General features: G+C 33.4%; 4 protein-coding genes across 5 annotated transcripts; 1 reads left to right on the forward strand and 3 right to left on the reverse strand.

Annotated features, from left to right (window-relative positions):
- Nucleotides 1–1,142: 1,142 nt before the first annotated feature.
- LOC129292747 (uncharacterized) lies at nt 1,143–3,087 on the reverse strand. The gene is made up of 3 exons (XM_054930379.1): nt 2,706–3,087; nt 2,040–2,147; nt 1,143–1,524 (listed from the first exon to the last, which is right to left on the reverse strand). The coding sequence occupies exons 1-3, from the start codon at nt 3,030–3,032 to the stop codon at nt 1,237–1,239; spliced, it is 723 nt and encodes a 240-aa protein (XP_054786354.1). The 5' UTR covers nt 3,033–3,087; the 3' UTR covers nt 1,143–1,236.
- A 1,325-nt stretch (nt 3,088–4,412) lies between these two features.
- On the forward strand, nt 4,413–8,423 carry LOC129292745 (B3 domain-containing transcription factor VRN1-like). Its single transcript, XM_054930377.1, has 4 exons — nt 4,413–4,638; nt 6,383–7,055; nt 7,142–7,341; nt 7,705–8,423. The coding sequence occupies exons 1-4, from the start codon at nt 4,579–4,581 to the stop codon at nt 8,065–8,067; spliced, it is 1,296 nt and encodes a 431-aa protein (XP_054786352.1). The 5' UTR covers nt 4,413–4,578; the 3' UTR covers nt 8,068–8,423.
- A 1,555-nt stretch (nt 8,424–9,978) lies between these two features.
- Nucleotides 9,979–12,718, reverse strand: LOC129292744 (B3 domain-containing transcription factor VRN1-like). 2 transcript variants are annotated; one of them, XM_054930373.1, is made up of 3 exons: nt 12,595–12,718; nt 11,120–12,055; nt 9,979–10,417 (listed from the first exon to the last, which is right to left on the reverse strand). In XM_054930373.1, exons 1-3 carry the CDS (start codon nt 12,697–12,699, stop codon nt 10,145–10,147), a joined length of 1,314 nt encoding a protein of 437 aa, XP_054786348.1. In that variant the 5' UTR covers nt 12,700–12,718; the 3' UTR covers nt 9,979–10,144. The 2 variants fall into 2 exon arrangements, with proteins under 2 accessions (XP_054786348.1, XP_054786349.1); XM_054930374.1 differs by having other exon boundaries at nt 10,275–10,490.
- Nucleotides 12,719–17,290: 4,572 nt separating this feature from the next.
- Nucleotides 17,291–18,646, reverse strand: LOC129292746 (uncharacterized). The gene has a single exon (XM_054930378.1). It carries the CDS (start codon nt 18,499–18,501, stop codon nt 17,569–17,571), a length of 933 nt encoding a protein of 310 aa, XP_054786353.1. The 5' UTR covers nt 18,502–18,646; the 3' UTR covers nt 17,291–17,568.
- Between the last annotated feature and the right edge of the window lie 2,381 nt (nt 18,647–21,027).

The raw sequence follows: 21,027 nt of genomic DNA on the forward strand, positions 1-21,027 counted from the left end.
GAGAGTACCCATAAGATTACTTTGATGAATGCAACAATTTCCACATAACAGAGAAAGAAAAAACACCACATCCCCATAAACAGCTAGCAGTCACATAAATAGAAGAACTTGAGACAAAGGAATATAGAAGACAAGTTGCCCAAATCTGGGGCACATTAGGATCGTACTGAAAATGTCGACGATAGAGGAAAGCATCGCGAGCCACCCAAATCCTTCATGCACTCCCATTCGCCACTTGGCACTTTCTGAGCAGAATCTTGAGTTAGTGAGTGGGAGTGCTACTTGTCACCAGTCGTGGTCAAACTCTAAGGTTTCACCAATCAAACCCTTGGGCACCTTCTTAGGCTAGCGGTGAGATTTAGAGCTCCTACTACCACCATGAATAGCAATGGCTAGAGACATTTCAAGGGGTACATTTGATGAGGTATCACCTAAAAATCCCTAAACGTACACAACCAGAGACCCTAAATGCACTAGCTCTAATACCATGCAAAATTTGAGTGAAAATATTTCTCATTGATATAGAATACTGAAATACAACTAGGTATTTATATACTAGGATGGGAAAATAATAATAATAATAAATAATAACTGCTAATAAAGCCTAAGAATATTTAAAACAGAAATAAGCCAATAACATAATATTTATAATAAAGTCTAATATCCCATGGAGACTTCACATATGTGGAACCCATATGTATAGGGAAAATGAAGTGAAATTCAATCTTCTCTTTTTCCCTTTCTACTTTAAAGGATCTAGTCTCCATATGCATAGGGAAAATGAAGACAAATAGTTTTGGTGACGTATGTCTCATAATAAGGTTTTTTTTTTTGGGTATCACTGTCTTCCTAATTACTTCATCCTTCTCTATATATAAGACGTTTTCTAGAAGTTTATTTCATACCTAAATATAAGGGTAATCATAATACTTTTGAGCAATTAAAAAATTTTGCCCTTGTCTTGAAAATGGAAAAGATATTAATTGTGTGTTTTATCCCCCACCACCACCATATTAATTGTGACATTATTAAGAGCAAAATTGAAAAATCATTATGTTTGAATGAGATTTCAACTAAATAATAAACTTTTGTTGGTACACGAGATTTAATTAAAATTACTTTATGTATAGAGATGCATAGAGTACGTGATTGAATAGTAAGAGTTATAATTTGTTCCAAGTTCATATACATCAACAAGTGTGGACAAAAACAGGATGAGAAATCAGAACAAACTTGTCAAGGGGAAATGATGGAATCAGGAAGATCAGAGAAGAGAGAAGGGAGAGAATAGAGCCTGAGTTTTCTGACTTGATACCAAGAATTGAGGACATTTAGGTTCTTGTCTGTCCCTGTGAATGCCAATTGAATCCCAATGTTGCAGCCACCCACTCCGTTGTTTTGACACTTTGAAGCTGTCACTGCACAGTCTTGGTTGTTGAGGCACACGCTTTCCCCAGAACAGCCTTCACACCCAAAGCTCTTCCATATCAGATTCTGAAGAGTTCCCTCCTTAAACTCCAGAATCTGCTCAATCTATCCCATTTCAGATTTACAAGTTATGGCAATAAACACTTTGCTTCTTCAAGCATTGATCTTGAATAATCCACCTACTGTCACTGTCAAATAGTTCTATTATGAATGCAATATATTATGCTCTTGAAAAAAAAAAACTTCAGATCTCAATTCTTTCAATAATAGGATGGATTGGATTCTTTTGTGAGTTAGGATGATGGTCCTGTGCAAAAAGAGACACATAGTATATAATGTTGTATAAGATATTTTAAAGGTGTTTGGATATTTTTTAAAAAATCATGGTTTTAGGTTTATAAATTATTTTAGCACGTGATAGAATTGTTTAGATATATTTTCATAAAATCATAGTTTTGAGATCTAAAATTGATTATGAAAGTTATCCATCCAAGCACTTAATCATTCATTTAGACCAATTTGTTCACATATGATAGCTTGACTGAAACTTTGATTAATAAATGAACCTAGATCTGTCCCGACAAGTTCTAAGCAAGTGAAATGATGTTTACCAGAGTGAAACTAGTAATGGTGTGAGAGTTGTCTGAAAACATGACTGGAGCAGATATTGCTGCATACTGATGTCCGGCAAATGCTACCATGAATCCACCAGACTTGGCCTGGTCAATAGCAAGTCTCAAAAAACTGCTCAAGCTGGGTCATGCTCATCATGTCAACTTCTTAACATAGAGATTATATATCTGACCTTCTAAACCAGAAGCACTTGCATACCATCTCTCTTCAAATCATGCTTATACTAATATTAGTTCAAGCAATGCATATCCAGGCATACATGAATCAGACCATGAATGAAGAGTTCAAAGGGAAACTTGAAGAATCACAATCAGACCAGTTCTTTGGTTATCATGATTTGAACCAAATCCTTATTAGTTCATTCATATTTTATCAAATATGTAGAGAAATAAAGAGATGACAACACATGCACAAGTGAACAATTAAGTAATGGCACTAAACCATTCTACTTTTAAATATTACACTGATGATTATTAGATAATACAGCTACATACTTTATTAGCTTCCATTTAACAAACTAGATTGAATTCTGAATCCAATGAGTCACAAATACATTCAAATCACCTTTAGTCAAGCCATTTAGACTTATCTTTATATTATGGAATAAAAAAAAGTCAAAACAGGTATGCAAGAACATTTCATACCGGATCAAAAGAGCTTCCATTGATGGTAAGAAAAGAGATCTGATCAACATGTGGCCGGAACACGGCAAGTTGAGCAGCTTTGCCGGAAAGGTTGAGGCGGCTATCACACGGTGAGAGCTGTGGACCTTGATTCAGAAAGAAGGACTCCTTATTTGAGAATGCAACACCAAAGCTAAAGCCATCACCTTTCTGAACTTTAGCATCAGAACATGGACTATAAACATCATTTCTATCTGCAGCATCTGCACCAAGCATGACCATCAATATCACAATAACCATCTTCAACATGGCAAAGCCTTCTTCTTCCATTGTTCTCAATCTCATCATCTTCTTCAAGAGAATGTTTTCTGTACAGAAAACTACTATAGGAAGAACAATCAGATAGTTGTACAATATCAGTTCTATTATATTAAGAGGACAAGCTTTGTGGTGATAAAAACAAAGTGAGGTTGAATATTGAGTATTTCTTTATAAGAACGAAAAATTCATTATATTTATTAGCTTCTAAGGTAAAAAACCGGAATCTTAGGAATGTTATCGAAGCCCCAATGAAGAACCTACCATTCTCCATGCTCTATCATGCCATGACCACGATTTTTTTTTTAATATATGTTACATTTAAATTTATCAAACTCATAATATAAAAATACTTTAGGTGTAGAAAAGAATATCAAGATTGAATGACTCCAACATTCTTATGCGATTCTCTTGTTATCGATGAAATGATATATTTTTCTCCAAGTGAGCTAACAAAATTGCTAACTTCTAATAAAAAATCAAATAGTTTGTCTGTTCAGTTCTGTCTACTCGTTCATTCTTGCCTTGTTTGCGCCTAAATAAATCTATTGATTTAACACCATTCCCTTGTGTGGTTTAAATTTACTAATGCCACATATCATGTAAAATATGAAATTTGAAGATTAGCTATGGAATATGGTATGGATATCTGTTGGCAAAAAAAAAAAAGAAAGAAAGAAAGAAAGAAAGAAAGAAAGAAAAAATGGTACGGATATCAGCTTTATCATTTTTTTTTTTGGTGGTCCTAAAAATGTTACCTCGTATTGACAAGTGTCAAAAAGCTTAATTTGTGAGCTGTTTGGTTTTTGCTTAGGAAAAGAAATAAAAAGGAGGTGACAGAGAGAGTGGAATAAAGTCGCAAGGGATCTTCCTTTTGATAATTTTGGATCTTTTCATTCATTTTTGCCAATTACTTAATTAGTTGGATGCTCCCTTCTATTCCTCACTTTCTTTTTTTTAATTAATCGTCTTATAATAAGTATATGCAATTTTTATTGATAAATATTATATTTTTTCTAAATAAATATATTATTTTTTAACATTATTTTTTGCTGAATTTATTTTATGTTAATTATTTATATTTTTATACATAACCATTTAACAGTAATGTGGTAGGTACATTTTAATAAAAAATTATATATATATATATATATATTTATCAATTATCATATATTTTAATTAACATTAACAGTTTCATAAAAATATAAAATATTGAATTCTGTATAAAGCACATGTTAAAAAAGGTAAAATGCGTAAACAATTAAATACCCGAAAAAGGAATCGAAATTAGAAATTCTGACAAGGGTAAGGAAATAACGGGGAGGGGTGAGTTTCCGAGTCACGGACTCGCTTGACTCGGCAGGCATTTTAATTAGGTCAAGTTGGGGTTTTTATAAGGTTTAAAAATCGCTGTTTGACTGCAAAGCAGAGTGAATTATGAGTGAAAGGATGGAGAAGAAGCAGATCTGAAAGCTAAGGAAATCTGCAAGCTAAGAGGCTTTCTGTCAAACCTAAAAAAAGGGAATTAATCAAATGCTTTGAGCCCTGTTTTTCTGGCTTCCCAAATAGTCAGAAAATGCCGCGTCCTTGTTTTCACAAGCTTGTCCTTCCATCCACCGTCCAAGCCGGCCAATTGGTACCCAAATTCCCCTTCTGTCGCTCTTTCTAGCTTCTTCTTGGAGTTCCGTCCTCTGTTTTCTTCGCAAGTTTTTTTAATTGATACTTGGACTGGCCGTATTCTTCTTTTCATGATAAATTTGAGCGAGTGAAAAAATTGGCAGAATAGTATGCCTTCGTTTTGATTCTGCTTCGGTAACTTAAGATTTTTATCCCCTTTAAAAGCCAATTCCTTTCGCACTTCTTGTCTTCTAGGATATGGTGGGGTATTAGGGATGTTCATGGGTTGTCAATCTATATTTTTATAAAGCACAGTATTTTCAAAGGATTTTGCACATAGAAGAACTCCTTGCTGGTGGAGCTCCATCACTGAGATAGTCGGTTTCTGATATGAGGCTTTTATTTCATTTGTTTTGGCTTTTGCTACGCCAAGGAAGCCTAATTTAGTGGAAATAGATTTTTTTTTTTCCTTGTGGGTGAAGTTGCTATGATTTTGAATTTATGCCTTCTTGAGCTGAATACTAATGCTAGACTTAAGTAGATTTAGTTCATAACCGTTTCTTTGTCAGTAGTGCTTTCCAATGACAGCCTGAGATTTCTTGGGCATCGTACTTCTGATTGAAAATCTCCGGGAAAACTTTCTGATTCATCATTTTTTTAGTAGTGGATGTGTATTAAAAAACTTAACAGTCTAGGCTACATGGCAACTGAGAAACTTCGAATTATTCGGTGCAAAAAAAATAAGGATTTGATTTCAATAAAATTAGACTAACCGCTCTGTTTGAGGAACCTGAGTTCTTTACCATGCACTTGAATTTAGGCAGGTAGGACTTTCAATAATTCTAAGAAATTAATGTAAGAAACTTATATCAAAAGTATATAGCAATGGAGTTAGTCTGGAGTTCCATCCCTTCCCAATAGCATCTGAGTTTAATTAGTTACAGAAGTTCAACTGGTATAGCAGTGTTTGAAACGAGCTATTATTCTAAGATTGGCTTAAAAGCTTTCCTTTAAAAGTTCATCGGGGGGATTAGGAGGAAACTGGGGGAAAAGATGAAATCCCTAGTCTTTAGAGGTGATTTTTGGATGATTAAGTTCTTTGCAACTTTGGTTTCTGAATTACATGTTGACTACCTTGAAAGAAATCAAATCTTTTTGCTGTCTTTTTGTTTATTGCAATCAAGAAATTTATAAAACGGGATCTGATGATAGATTATATATCTAAACAGTTAGTTGTTGCTAGAGCCTAGTGGTGTCATACAATCCATGTATCTGGCCTCACTTGCTGGGGGAATGCTTCTTGTTATATTGTTTTTGTTTTTGTATTGTTTATTTTGTGACCATTTTGACATTTCTTGTAAGTTGATTTGCAGCTACATCTCTCCCTTTTTTCTCTCCTACCCTCACTTTTCTGACTAGTAGTAGTAACTGGGAATCTTAATCATTGGTTGCAGTCTCAACCTCAGTCCTTGTTGATTTGGTCCTTTTATGTGAATAGCATAGTTTTGGATTTTCCTTGGATTAATGCTATGATCGTCAATGTTTAAGTTTTACACGCATCCCATAATCGTGTTTACATTATATAGCACCCTCTGTTATCTTATTTTCCAGGCTCTGTCTCTTTGATGTGAGGATAGGCATGACCAGCTTGATTCTCTAATTAATTTTCTGCAGTTAATTTTATAATAGTTGTAGAAGTTTCAATCTGTAATCTTGGATTGTGAGTATTAACTAATAGTCAAGACCTAAATTGTGAACTGCAGAGGGTTCCAGATTATTTTTTGAGGAGGTTTGGTGGGGAGCTGTCTACAAGTGCTACCCTCAGTGTTCCTGATGGCAGTGTCTGGCGTATTGGTTTTAAAAAAGCAGACAACAAATTTTGGCTCCATGATGGTTGGAAGGAGTTTGTTCAACGTTATTCCATAGGTGTTGGATGCTTTTTGGTGTTCAGATATGAAGGGAATTCTTCTTTCAACGTTCATATTTTCAATTTGGCTGCTTCCGAGATAAACTATCAATTAGCCAATCGAAACTGTGATGAACGGCCTTACTTTACCAACCAACGTATTTTTGATGACATGGAAGATGAAGATTACAATGAATACTCTGACTCAACACCTTTGCATTTAAACCCTGGTGCATTTAATAACAAGGTCATTACTGGATCTGCGGATCAATTGACACCTGGCAAGAATTATACTCCTTCACCATTGCAGAATTTGTTTAATGGGTCTAAACTTAATAGCATAAACTGGGGAGACACCATTTCTTCAAAGGGTGCCAATTCACAAAACAATCAATTGATGAGAGATAAAGGTGTTCAGTTCAATGCAGCTGAGTTTAAGAGGTCTACTGAAGAGTTGAAATTACGTGCTTCCAATAATGAAATGCAGAGAGTTAAAAAAACTGTAAGAAAAAGGCGGAAAACTGATCCTAGTAAGCTCTAACAGGACTTCATTATCTCTTGTAATTGTTGGTCAAAATATTGAATTTTCTTATGAACTCAGTTTTTGGTTATGCAGATGGTGAGGAATCCGCTCCTCATAATGAAGAGGAGGTAGAAATGCGTTTTAGATTTTATGAAAGTGCTTCTGCAAGAAAAAGAACCGTGACAGCAGAAGAAAGAGAAAGGGCAGTTAATGCTGCAAAAGCATATGAACCGCCTAATCCTTTCTGTAGGGTTGTCCTGCGGCCCTCCTATCTGTATAGGGGATGCATAATGGTGAGCCATTGGATTTAATGTGACAACATTTTGACAAAATCTCTATTTTGGTCCTCCAAAAACGACTTTAGTCCTCCATTGGACTTTTTTGTATCATTTTAGTCAGTTTGATTGTTGATTGTGTTTCATCTTCATAGAATGCTTGATCCTTGAAAGATTGCACAGTATCATTTTAGTACATTTCCAATGAAGTTGAAACCAGGTTACATCTATAAATACCAAAGTGATAGAAGCAATTACTAAGGGAACTAATAATACTGGATTGATCTTTAGAAGGTCAATATGGAGGTTCGGTTAGACCTTTTTTTTTTTTTTTTCATCACTATTTTTTCTCACGTGAACTTTCTTGTGTTTGTTTTCCAGTATTTGCCCTCATGCTTTGCAGAAAAGCATTTGAATGGGGTTTCAGGTTTCATCAAACTCCAGATTCCCGAGGGGAGACAGTGGCCAGTTCGCTGCCTTTATAGAGGAGGTAGAGCGAAGTTAAGCCAGGGGTGGTTCGAATTCGCCCAGGATAACAACCTCGGAGAAGGCGATGTCTGCGTTTTTGAGCTTCTTAGAATGAGGGAAGTAGTGCTGAAAGTTACTATATTCCAAGTCCTCGAAGAAGACGTGGGATTGTTGAACCCTCCCATGCAGCAAAACCCCAGCATGAGCCCAACCCCAAAACTGTTGAACAATCCCATGCAGCAAAATGTGAGCCCTATTAAAATGATTAGAAATTAGCAGCTGCAGATTAATTGCTGACGCCTCAAGTGTATTATCATGTAGCTCTTGCTTCTGTGTGATCAGTTTATCACTCATCTAATTTCTTAATGTGGAACTTAGATGCTTTTTCCTTGTCCATATACATTTCAGGTTGACTTTAAGTGGAACTAAGCTATTGTAGTCTTGTTACGGATATACGTTTTTTCTTTTTTTTTTTGAGACTTTATTTTGATTATGGCTTGTAAATAGATTGTCTGGTCTAGCTTCTGATAGGAAACTTGAGTCGAAACGTTGGTACTTCTGCAGTTTCGCACCTTTTTCTTATTTTCGGGGGCATCTTGTGCCCTAGCCTTAATGTTTATAGCTTCCCCTGATGTTGTGCTGGCTTTTTCTTTTAGGTTAATGATCATTTTTGTTTTTTAATTTTATCTGAAAAGTCATTGGAGGCACTAAAATTAACTCTGGGTTAATTCTGTTTTTAAATTTTATAGATTCCTTCCCTCATTAGTTAACTATTAATGAACCTTACATTATATTTTTTTAATATTTTTTATTATAAAATATTTGAGTTGAGAAAAAGAATGACCCTTAACTTGAAAAAAATATTTTAAAAAATAGTTGGATTCATTAATAATTAATGGACATTAAATAATGGGGTCAAGATGATGAAAGGAAAAATTTTTAATGTTGAGTGATAGAATTAACACATAATTAATTTTAAAATTTTTAGTGATTTTTTAAGTAAAATTGAGGGATAAAAATGATATTTAATTCTTTTCTGTTTTTTCCTACGTTGTTGTTCACACGCAACACACTTTCATATCTTGGTAACTGGTTTTACCTAAAAGCGAAGGCAACACCAAAGTTACAGATTCCTAGACTATGTTCTTGCATGTGTCCAGATGAATGTGACCACGTTGGTAATTGTCTGTGGAATTAATCAGGATAAAGTGCGGAGTCTTTGAAGTTAAATATCATGGACGTCCAATAAGTTTATATTAGAACAGAACAGAACAATTAGTGGTTAATTCCATACAAATGCGGGCTTGATTTTACGGTTGAAGCTATGACTAGTGTATCAAGTGGGGCCGCCCTTCCTGGATGGCAATGCAGCCTCCAATGGATTCTGCACTTTTTAGGGACCCACGATTGGACTTAACTGTCCTGTCCGTGGCTCTGAAGTAGATCGCCTCAATTGAAATGTGCGAGGGCTGACGTACAGGTTGATCCGAGTAGTAAACGGTTTGGTTTTACTTAAATAAGGTCTTAAGTTTGAGGTTTGTGTTCACAGAAAATTTTTGTTGGAAAACTCACCCACCATAACCAAGTATGTAATGTGGATCGAATTTGAATTAATCAAGGTGAAGCTTTGAATATCAGATGGGCAATTTAAAAAAAAAAAAAAGTGCGAGGGCTGTAGCCAAAACCTTGCCTTTAATTTATTTTTTGGTAAAAGATGATACTTTTTTTTTCAGGCATAAAAGAAATTGATAGATGTTTTTTATAAATCATTTTACATAAAAAAAACTATTAATTGTTTTCTTCTAATTTTATCTTTTTATAATTTTTTTATAAATAGGATAAGAGATTGCATAAGAAAACAAGTTTTTAAAAATGATGCATTTATTAAAAGTAAATTAAATTTTTTGTAGATAATATAAATGATTTAATACCTCTTTTCCTTTCTATGATAATGTCATCTGTCTCTGCCAAAGACATTTTTTTCTTGCATCAGGAGAAGAAACCAAAGAAAAAGAGGATTGAAAAAAGAGAGAGAAATATGTTAAGATGATAACATGCAACTAGCTTGCTACTAAAGAAAAGCTAATCCAAGTTTTACGCATAAAAAGCATATATATAACTTAAAACTTACAAAAAAATTATTTCTCAGAGAATAAATGGAGACACAAGACATGACCTCATAAAAGATTAAGTATATTATTAATTTGATGCAAAAGAATTACAAGCTAACTGATGGAATACAAACAAGCGCAACAGCAGCAGCAAGCAAAAACCGAAACGACAAAGCCTTGCAGAAAGACATGAAAGTGGCATGCATGCGTGAATGTATGTACAGTCACATGTTCATGTTCATTCAGCGATCTGCATAATGTCTGACGCGAAATATTTGAACTCTCAACACAAAGTTAATACTGTGGAGCAACTCAAAGACACAGACGTCCCCTTCCTTGATCTGATTGTCCTCCTTAAACTTGGCCCAGCCTTCTCCTATGTTCATCCCATTTCCAGCCCCATTCCTGGGAAAGCATCGAGCTTCCCACTGCTTCCCCCTCCCGTTCTCCAGTCTTATCTTCTTGTCTGATGACCCTCCTCCCAAATACTTCACTGCAAAACGTGCTGGCACATACTGCTCCACCACCACAATCATCGTTGTCGTCGTCATCATATTAGTACTTGTAACACAACTAGGTTTGGAGAAGCTATTGGGAACATATCAAGTATTGGACGAAGTTATGCTATTGGGAATAGGTAAAGTGGACTAACACTTCAGTTCCAGAAGATCAATTTGATAACAAACAGTTAAGTCTAGAAAGTTTTCTATAAAACATACTCCCCTTTGTCCAAAATTTAAGCCCTTTTTCCCTCCTAATCTTAATCTAAAATATAAACAACTTAATATTTGTAGAAATTTTTTTCTCATTTTAACCATTATATTTATTAACCTAGATTCTTGTATTTAATTTATAATATTCTTCTTACTCATCATAAATTATAACTAAGAGCAAAAAGGAAAAATAATATATTTTTTATGAGAATAAGAATTATATTAGCATGCGGATTAAGCTACTTATATTTTGGAACAAAGGGAATAAGTTGCAAATATTGATTAAGCATCAGCAAATATGAAAACCTCAACTGCAAATCAGGTATTTAAGTCATATAGGTCACTCCTAATGAGTATCAAATTTTCAATAACTCTCCTATTAGCAATTGTACGTCAGGATCTGGTATTGCATTAACAAGGTGTCTATATATATATAAATATATATAGTAAGAATTTCATATTGAATAACAATAATAATATAATTAATAAACATGTTGCACTTACCATAAAACTGTTGTATAAGTTGTGAGGTCTCAAGACAGCCCTGAAATAAGGAAAGCGAGATCTGTAGTTGTCAGCAGCTTGGATAACCTTGGTTCTCACTCTATCTGATATGTGCCTCTTTTCGTATGATTTTGACTTCACTGTTTGTTTACCAACATATTCCACGTGGTCTATTTTCTTCGCTCTCCCTCCATGCCTTCCTTCTTTGGATCTTCTTCTTTTATGATTTGAACCTCCGTCACTTTGTTCATCACCACGTTCACTGGCACCGCGTTGATGCCTCTTTCTTTTTCTTCGAAATGCAGATCTTGAAGAAGGAGAAGAATACTCTTTTCTTCTCTCTCTTTTTGATGATTTATCGATGAATTTGGTGAAGCCTCGTCTTTTTGTTGGAGAAGTGGATTCAGATGGAGAAGTAGAAGTAGATTTAGATGAAGAAGTGCTATAGTAGGGATCATCTTCTTCATATGCATGAGTAGAATCATCCTCGTCATCAGGAAAATATTCTTCAGTAAAGTGATGGTCAATACCAATATCATTATCATTATTACTATCACTATCATTATCAATATCATTGTGGTTGTCATTGTCATTTTGACTCCGATGATAATCATGGTGGTTGCTCTTTGATGATTCCGATGAGGCAACCTGGTTTCTCTCAGGACTTAGATTTTGGGAAGGATATTGAATTTCTGATCCAGTCATGTCGAATATTAGAACATGGAATCTTGAATCTCCTTCGTATCTGAAAACCAGAAAGTGTTCGTTGGTGATGGAATAGTATTCCAGAAACTTGTCCCAGCCTTCTGAGAACCAAACATCATCATCTTCACTCTTCTCCAAGCCAATTTTCCATTCTCGAGCATTAGGATCATGTAAGGTAATGATTGGAGAGAAATCATCCCCATGCTGATTCACAAACGCCTTAGGAACTCTCTGCAAATATCAACAAACAAAGCACATTTAAGTGAATCTCTGTTTCCTCAGTAAACAAATCATTTTTTGGCTCAAGGATTAAATTGTATCCAACTCTATCGCGTAAACAAAAGAATCTTCTTCTCACAGCGATTTACATATGCATTATTCAAATTTAAAATGAAAATCTACACTTTGTTTTCAGAGCTCCAGCAGCATTGAAGTCTGTCTCTGTTTTCCCAGAAAACAAAAGGATTTTTTTCGCTGGAAAAAAAAAACAAATAGATTAAGGTCTTTTTATTTGGCTAGATATTGAACTATGTCTATCTCAATCGGTATAACAAAGTAAGTATCTTTAATTCCCACAAATTTGGAATTTGCAATGGAAGCATCTCATCCGCTTCTGTTTGGTTATCTTGGGAACAAAACAGAGCACAATCTAGCGAGCAAGCGAAACTCCTATAGCATCATCACGAGACTCCAATTTTCTCAGAAACCAAACAGAACATTCATAATTTTAGAGAGTGGGGAAAGAAGCAAGAAAGCAGACTGAACATTACCAATTTTTTGTCAAGAATCGCAGTAGGAAGTATTATCTTGAAAAAGTGGGCCGGTTTGCCGTCCGGCAAGCTTGATCGCCACCGGGGATTTGCTTCCTCGTCCATTCTCTTCAAATTTTCTTCGATTATTGTTCCAAAAGAGAAATGTCCCTCTCAGCTATTTTGCAAAATTTAATGCAGGTTTTACAGTATTGAATTTGAACATACAAAAATAAACGAAAACGCATTGAGGCATTAATTTGTTAATTATTCATCATATCAATTGTTTTATTATCTGTTTTATGTTAAAATAAACAATAATTTTCATTCATACGCTTTTTTATCGTCATTTAAATTTAATATTCTAGTTTCCAAAACGATGATTTGATTTTTCCTATGATTCGCTGAATCACGTTTTACAGTGGCAAAATTATGATATTTTTTATTTTTAAAATCTAATTAGTGTAATTTTTCTTTTTCCCCCTGAATTTTGATATAAATTTTCATAAAATAAAAAAATAATCACATATTTTAACTTCATTTTAAATTTTATTTAAAAAATTATAAATTTTAAAAATACATCTAAAATTGATGAAACATTTAAATTTAAAGGATAGTAACTTTTAACTAGATATCTTTTTAAGAGATATTGTTGATTAAAAAAAATATCTTGCAATTGTGTTGAAAAGTAAGATAGTATACAGGAATTTTTTTTTTTTTCCCGACGGGAAAGAATTCGATAATTGCAGTGGACTATTTTCTGGAAACTAATAATAAATTGCCTCGTGTTCCGCACCTTCTCGCGCTTCCTATGAGTATTCACACGGGTTATTTAGATTGAGAAAACTAACTAGAATTCTTATTGAATCAATCAAAGATTTAGGTCATGATTTAAACAAATAAATTCCTCATTGAATTCATAATTTCCTTCGAGATACTATGTTGCAAGTCAACGAGGTATATTACTTGACTAAGTTGGTATGAAGAAAAGTTCATTCCATGACTATTTTTTTTAATAAACAAGATTATTTAGATTAAGAAAAATATTTTTTCAACCAAAGATTATGAAAAATAATTTAAATATTCTATAGTGTTGCTTGGAAAAAAATAACTAGTAATCAAGTTCATACTATAAATTACTCACACCAATTCTTATTATAAGAATCTATTGACAGTTTCACAAATATTAAGAAAATGTGTTAGATGTATTTAAATATAAAAAACAATTTTTTAAAACTACCCTTAATCAAGTTAAAATGAGAAACATATAAGAATATTGAAGATAAAATACTTTAAAAATGAGAAACAAAAATTTCATTAGTTTTAACTAGGAACACATAAAACAAGAAAATTTTTTAAGATTAAGGGGCAAAAATATCTTAAAAGTTTTCTTAAAGTAGTACTCAGTATCCTTATTTTTTAGAAGAAGCAATGGTATTCCTAAAGTGTTAAAAGTGGAGCAATCTCATCCTTTTCTAACCTTTGACCAAGTTTGACTAATGAATATACAATTGGGAAGTCTTTTGCACTAGATGAGACCACACGTGGACTAACAAAGAACATCTCACTTGCCCCAATCTCTATCATCTCCTATGTTCCTTCTCTCATTTGCAACTAAATAAGCTCCTTTTGCTGTCCTCCTGATCAACCTTAGATTTATCATTGAGTTCTCAAGGCTTAACCCTGGAGATCGTCAATCTTCAAACAATAGAGAGGCAAGGGTAGTGTTAGGTGTAAAGTCACTTTCATGAACCTAGGTACCTCTAATTCTGATTTTCTATTCTTGTTTGAATTTTATTTTCTAATATTAATAGCCACTATGATTGACTCCATTCGATCTCACAACCATTGCATTGACTCTGTCCGATCTTACAATTGTCGCTGGTCATCGACTCCGATTTACTTCCCTTGTCATCCAATCTCAAAGATATGAAAGAACCAAAAATCAAAAAATGGTTTATGGGTTCTAAGATTGATGATGATGATGGAGATGACTAGAATGTGAGGCCATATCCATCAACTTTGATTAACTTCCCCTGATCTTGCCTATCTTGTATAGCTAGGGAAGGTGGTTAGAGTGTGAGGCTAGTTCTTTAGCTTTAAAGGTGCACAAGTGTCATGCTTTTGGGTTTTATAGGTTTCAATTTCTAGGTTTTGGTTCAATTTTAATGACATATGGTTTTGATATCGTTTGATCTTTTGTGTTTGATTAAAATAAACATGATGTTTTTTTTTGTTGGGTTTAATTGCTTTGTTTAAACTTGAAGGGTGTTCATGAAGCAAGTTGTACTCATTCTAAACTTCTCAAGTCCACTAGTGATCTGACTAGAGAGAGAGTAATAAAATTGCCATTGGGTTGGTTTCACTGTCTTTATCAAGTTCTCTCACACTTATTTCTCCATCATCATCTCAAAGCTTTTGCATATTCCTTGAGTGACTTGAAGGTTTGGAGCATGATCGGCAATAGTAATAAGATGAGGGGAATGTTTTTGGTTTAATGCTTTTTTGAAGAATTAAAAAGAATTCGAGAATATGAGTAAATTCAAAAGGGCTCTATTATGTGGCTTGCCACATCAAACTTTTCAACACCTCGTTAATCAAACATTAGTCAAATGTTAGAAAAGAGCGAGATTGCTCCAATTTTAACACTTCCAAGGTATTATTGCTTTTCCTAATAGGAAATTGGGTGTTCCTTTGAGAAAACTTTTAGAATATTTTTTTCCTTTAATCCTTTTTTATTATATACATGTACTCTTCTATTTGAGACAATCATATTCCACACTTAGTAAGATATTAAATGTGAGAACCTTTTACAATATAAATTTTAACATTAGTTAGTCACTTTACGAGAAATTAACCCTTTCTATTAGACTTAACCCAACATTTTTTAATGCAAAAAATAATGATATAACTTTATGGTGTATAGCAATGTCTCCATCCACATTCATGACTAGCAACGACTCATGATAGAGTAAGGACGACAACACAACAACAATAAACCTTATCCTATTAGGTGAGGTTGGTTACATGAATTGTATAGTATTATTGTACTCTATCATTTACTAAAATTTTAGGAATGTTGTTAACTAGAAATTCTCAGCCAGCAACTTCTGTAAGTGTACTTTTTAGCCTTCTATGACCCTTCTTAACAAAACTCAAAATTATTTATTACACTCTCCTCACTAATGTCTCCCACAATTTTTTTTGTACATGTTCAAATTATTTCAAATGATTTTCTATTATTTTTCTCCCAATAGATGCTATGTTCACTTTTTCTCATTTATGTTCATTTTAAATTTTATCTTTACATGTATGCTCACACATTCATCTCAACATTCTTATCTCTAATACTTTAAATTTATGCTCTTATTATCCTATTAAAGCCCAACACTTACTACCATATAACATAGTTGGTTTTATAATAGTGAAATAAAAATTTTCTTTAAGTTTATTATGTACCTTATAATCGCAAATAACTCATTTAACATTTCTCCAATTAAACCACCCAACTTGTATCATATATGCAATATTCCTATCAATTTTCCCATCATGTTGAATAATAACTCTCAAATATCTAAACTTTTTTAGTTGAAATATAATTTGATCTTCCAATTTACTTTCAAATTACTATTGACTGACTTTTTATCAAAATTATAATGTAAATATTTTGTTTTACTCCTGCTCAAGGAGAAACATTTTGACTTCAATGTCCTCCTCCATAATTCAAGTTTATGATTAATATTTTTTCTTGCCTCCACAATAAGACCTATACCATCCACAAAAAAACATGTATTTAGAGATTTTCTCTTGAATATGTTTAGTCAAAACATTTAGGATCAAGTCAAATAAATAAGAACTCAAAGATTATCTTTGATGTAGTCCAATCCTTATAAGAAAGTCCTTTATTTTACAGCCAAACGTTCTCATATTAGTTGTTACCCCCTCATACATATCTTGGATAGCTCTAATATAGGCAATCCGAACTCTTTTTTTTTTCTAAGACTTTTTAAAGTACTTCTTTCAGTATATAGTCATAAACTTTTTTTAAATCAATGAAAATCATGCATAAATCTTTACTTTTGTATTAATACTTCTCCATTAATCCCTTTAGTAGATAAATCGCTTCTGTAATTGCCCTACCTAGTATGAAGCCAAATTGATTCTTAAAAATACCAATCTTCAATCTCAACCTATACTTAATCACTCTTTCTCACAATTTCATTGTATGACTCATAAGTTGAATCCCTCTATAGTTAGCATAATTCTAAATATTCTCTTTATTTTTGTAAATGGGAGTTAAGATGCTTCTCCTCCAATTGTTAGACATTTTCTTAGATCGTAATATCTCAATAAATAATTTAGTTAACCACCACACCCCTTCTTAACCTAAATATTTTCACACTTCACTAAGGATTCAATCAGGTCCATTGATTCTACCATTTGTTATTTTTTTTAAAAGCTTTCTTCATCTCAGTATCACATATCCTTATATAGATATAATATTTTTAAAAAAGATAATTTTTTTTACCTTTATCTCTCAGAGAAGCTTTTCATTTATACTCTTGCTCCGGGGAAAAATTGTGTATGCTTTAACTAACATCCTTTCCTATTTCAACCAACACAAGTGGTCAAAGTTGAGATTACAAAATTTACAGACATATTCTCCCGCCGCCGGGGAGGGGGGGGGGTTTGGAGCCTGGCGGATTGGCCAGCAAAATTTTGTTCAACAGGATTCAGACTTCGGTAACATTACAAGTAAAAACATACTATATTTTACAGTTTATGTAAAAACATACTATATTTTACAGTTTATGTATGTATTCCGGAAGAAAAACATAGTAACATTTAAGTTGCAATCTAGTATCCATAGGATTTGCATTTATACATGTTGACACAAGTATCTAAAAAATCCAACAGATAGTTGGATAAAGCATAATATCAGCCTTGTCTTGTGTAATTATAATTACCATATAAAGGTTATTTTATATCACATTTTCAAGCCTCTTCCTGCTTAACAAATTGTGAATTAACCAGCTTCAAACCTTCAGTGGTTATGGTGGAATCTGCAACTTTGCTGTGAAGTCTCTGGTACTCAACCAATCTGTCTGAAATGGTGGGTCTTATAGTTCTTGCCATTCTGAGACCAACTATTCCTGAAACTATCAGAATAGCACAAAAGATCCAACTGAACTGTAAATTAGCAAGAGCTCTGGCCCTAAAATCAGCCTCATCAGAGCTACAAGAAATTGCTCCAAGCATGCTATGATTATGACCCATTCTGGTCTTGCCTAGATCATTCATAGAACACCCTTGAGGGACAAAAGCAGGAACCCACAGCATGAATCCCATGTTGAGAAACCAACAACCTTGGAACATGACAGAAATGGAAAGAACAAGTGCTGCTTGAAAACTCTTGGGGAAAAAAGTTGCAGCAATAGCTGCTAAAAGTGAGATGAACACTATGAGTTGAAGCAACCAGTGGTAGTGTCCTTCAATTCCAACGTGGTCGGTGGAGTGAAAATGAAGCAAAAAGAACTCTTGAGTAAATACTGAGGATGCAAGGATCCCAACAAACCCAGACAAGAGCTCAAATGAATCAGTCAAAAACTCTGCAAAAAGGATGAAGCTTGCAAACACAGCAAGCTGTATGAACATGGTTACATGCTCAAAACTGTCAAGCTCGAGAGTGAAGTGAAAGGAAGGAAAATCCAGAACTTGAAGGGAAATTGCAAGGATGGAGAAAGATAGAATGGAAATGAGCTCCAAGTGTTTGAGTCTACAATGAAAGACATTGAATTGGTACCAGAATCTCACGGTGAAATTGGAAGGGCCTCTCCCAAAATAAGCTTTGATGGTGTTGATGGTGTGCCACAGTCCAAGAAGGAAGAGTGCCAATCCAGGCACTATGTGTCCTATTAACGTGCCCATGTGAACGGTATTTTGTTCTTTGCTTCAGAATTTAGGCGTTTCCAAAGAAGAGGCATTTTTACAAACACCTTGCCTGCAACTTATAAAGAGCCACAAGCCGAGAAAAGTAAATCTATGATTTTAGTCCTCACGTTTGGATCTTGGTGCTTTTTGCATGTGTTTCCACATAATGCACAAGAAGACAGTTTAAGAGCAAAGTTAAAGAAAATCAAAATGAATGGGCGTGCCACTTTATCAGAAAGCTTTAGGTACCTGTAACTTTCCTCAACATATTTGGGTTTTGTTTCTTTTTGGTAGTTTATAAAGTTTGTATGAAAGTATGAATCCTGACGCCCTTTGGAAGTAGAAGCAATGTATTTGCTTCTTAATTAGATCTATTCTGTTATTTTATATTCATAAAATTGGAAGCATATTTACAAACATCAATTCAAATATTTCATATTTGCATTTGGAGAAAAACACACAAAAAGAATTAAAGGTATAAATATAGTATATATTTTAATGCATATATAATCATATTATTTTATATATTTTTTAAATCAAACAAATATATAAATATAGAAGATGGAAAGTTTAAATCAACTAAATGGAGTACATTACTTTATCATATAAACAACTTTTCAAAAAATACAAATAGACGAGCACGCAACTTCTTTCTTAAAAAAATAATAATTAAAGACCCTTTAAGAATATTAATTTTAATTAAGGATCATCATATTTTAAAATCTCAGTTAAAAATCGTGGTCCTTAATTCAAATAAAAAATATAGTTTAGAAGGTGAGATTCACTAATGTCACTTAAAAATTTACTAATTCAATTTGAGAAAATTACTAATATATCTTATAAAAACATGAAACCTCACTTGAAAATCGATTGTTTAATAAAAATGACACTTGAGAATTCACTAACCAAAGTTGAAAAAATTTCTAACGTATATTATAAAAAATGAAACCCCACTTAGAAATCGATTGTTTAACCAAAAAAAACCTCAATTTTGATCAGTCACTTTTTGTTAAATAATCAATTCTCAAGTAGGGTTTCATTTTTTCACAATATATGTTAGAAATTTTTTCAAGTCTGATTAGTGAATTTTTAAGTGACGCTTTTTGTTAAACAATCAAATTTCAATTAGAGTTTCATATTTTCACAATATACATTAAAAATTTTTTTAAATCGAGTTAGTGAATTCTTAAATGACACTTTTTATTAAACAATCTATTCTCAAATGAGGTTTTATGTTTTCACAATATATGTTAGTAATTTTTTTAAGTTGGGTTAGTGAATCCCCAAGTGGTATTAGTGAATTTCACCTTACAAACTATATTTTTTTATTTTAATTAAGGACCATGATCCTTAACTGAAATTTCAAAATGTTATAACCCTTAATTGAGATTAATATTCTTATAGGGTTCTTAATTCTCATTTTCCCTTCTGTCTTTGACAATCACTAGTGTGAAGTCTGAAAAAGACTGCAAGCCTGAAGCGTCCTCTTCAATATCCTTAAAATGAAGTCTCATTTAAATTTATGAAATAAAAAATTATTTTAAGAGTGATTTTTTTTTTTTAAGTAATTGGACTTGAGCATAGATTAATTGGTAGAATTGGATTTCGCAGGTCTTATTACCCAAAAGTAAAGAAATACTAATGTCTTTAAAGCTCTTCAATTTATCAAGCATTTGCGCAATTCTGTTTTATGAGGTCAATCATGGAATTACCTAAACAACGTATGACGTGGTTCCCAATATGCATATTTCACTCATCTCTCTTATTCAACGACGTCCCTAAACACACTTATAGTGCACGTACTTTGATCAAGCAATATATTTTGTTCATCTCAGACGTTAATTTGATTGTCAAAGTTAATGTCAGATTTCCACGGTCCATGAGTCTTGTACGAATGAATATTCAAACTTGCGATGGGTGATGGTGCAAGGGAGTGACCACTTATGATCTGTAATTGGAAATCCGCATCAGAGTGGGGGATCGTTATGACATAACTCCCACTACCACTATCTATAAAATGCCAAATTTAACTTGCCCTTCCGTGCCCAAAATTACCACTCGATCCTGGTTACATGATAAAAAGGGCTCTTCATTATTACTTTCTTTCTGTTTATGTAATTGTGACCCCTAAAGGTAACCCTATCTGCAATATAGTGGAACTGAAATGTGCCCAATAAATTCAGTGACCAACAACGTGTTTCCACTTGTCCATCAAATTAATGGTGTAACGTTCTCCATCTGGTCAATTTAAAGTTAACATGTAAATCACATCAAAAGTGGCCAAGCCAGATCCTCATCATGTTAACTTAAACTATAATGACGGACGGCGGATGAAGCTTATTCTTCTTCTTCTTTTTTTTTTTCAAATAAGATGTTTATTTTAGTTGCTAAACGAAGCTCAGAGCTCACGCTTGACCACTACAGAAAAAGTTGACCGTACAATTTATAAAGTGATTTCCTTTACTTTCACAAACTTTGTCGGATTGGCGTGTTGAACACATACTATAGCCGCACCCCCCACAT

This window comes from Prosopis cineraria, unplaced genomic scaffold (genome assembly GCF_029017545.1).
Source record: "Prosopis cineraria cultivar Desert tree isolate PC_DT_omini unplaced genomic scaffold, ASM2901754v1 PC14, whole genome shotgun sequence".
Classification (NCBI taxonomy): Eukaryota; Viridiplantae; Streptophyta; class Magnoliopsida; order Fabales; family Fabaceae; genus Prosopis; species Prosopis cineraria.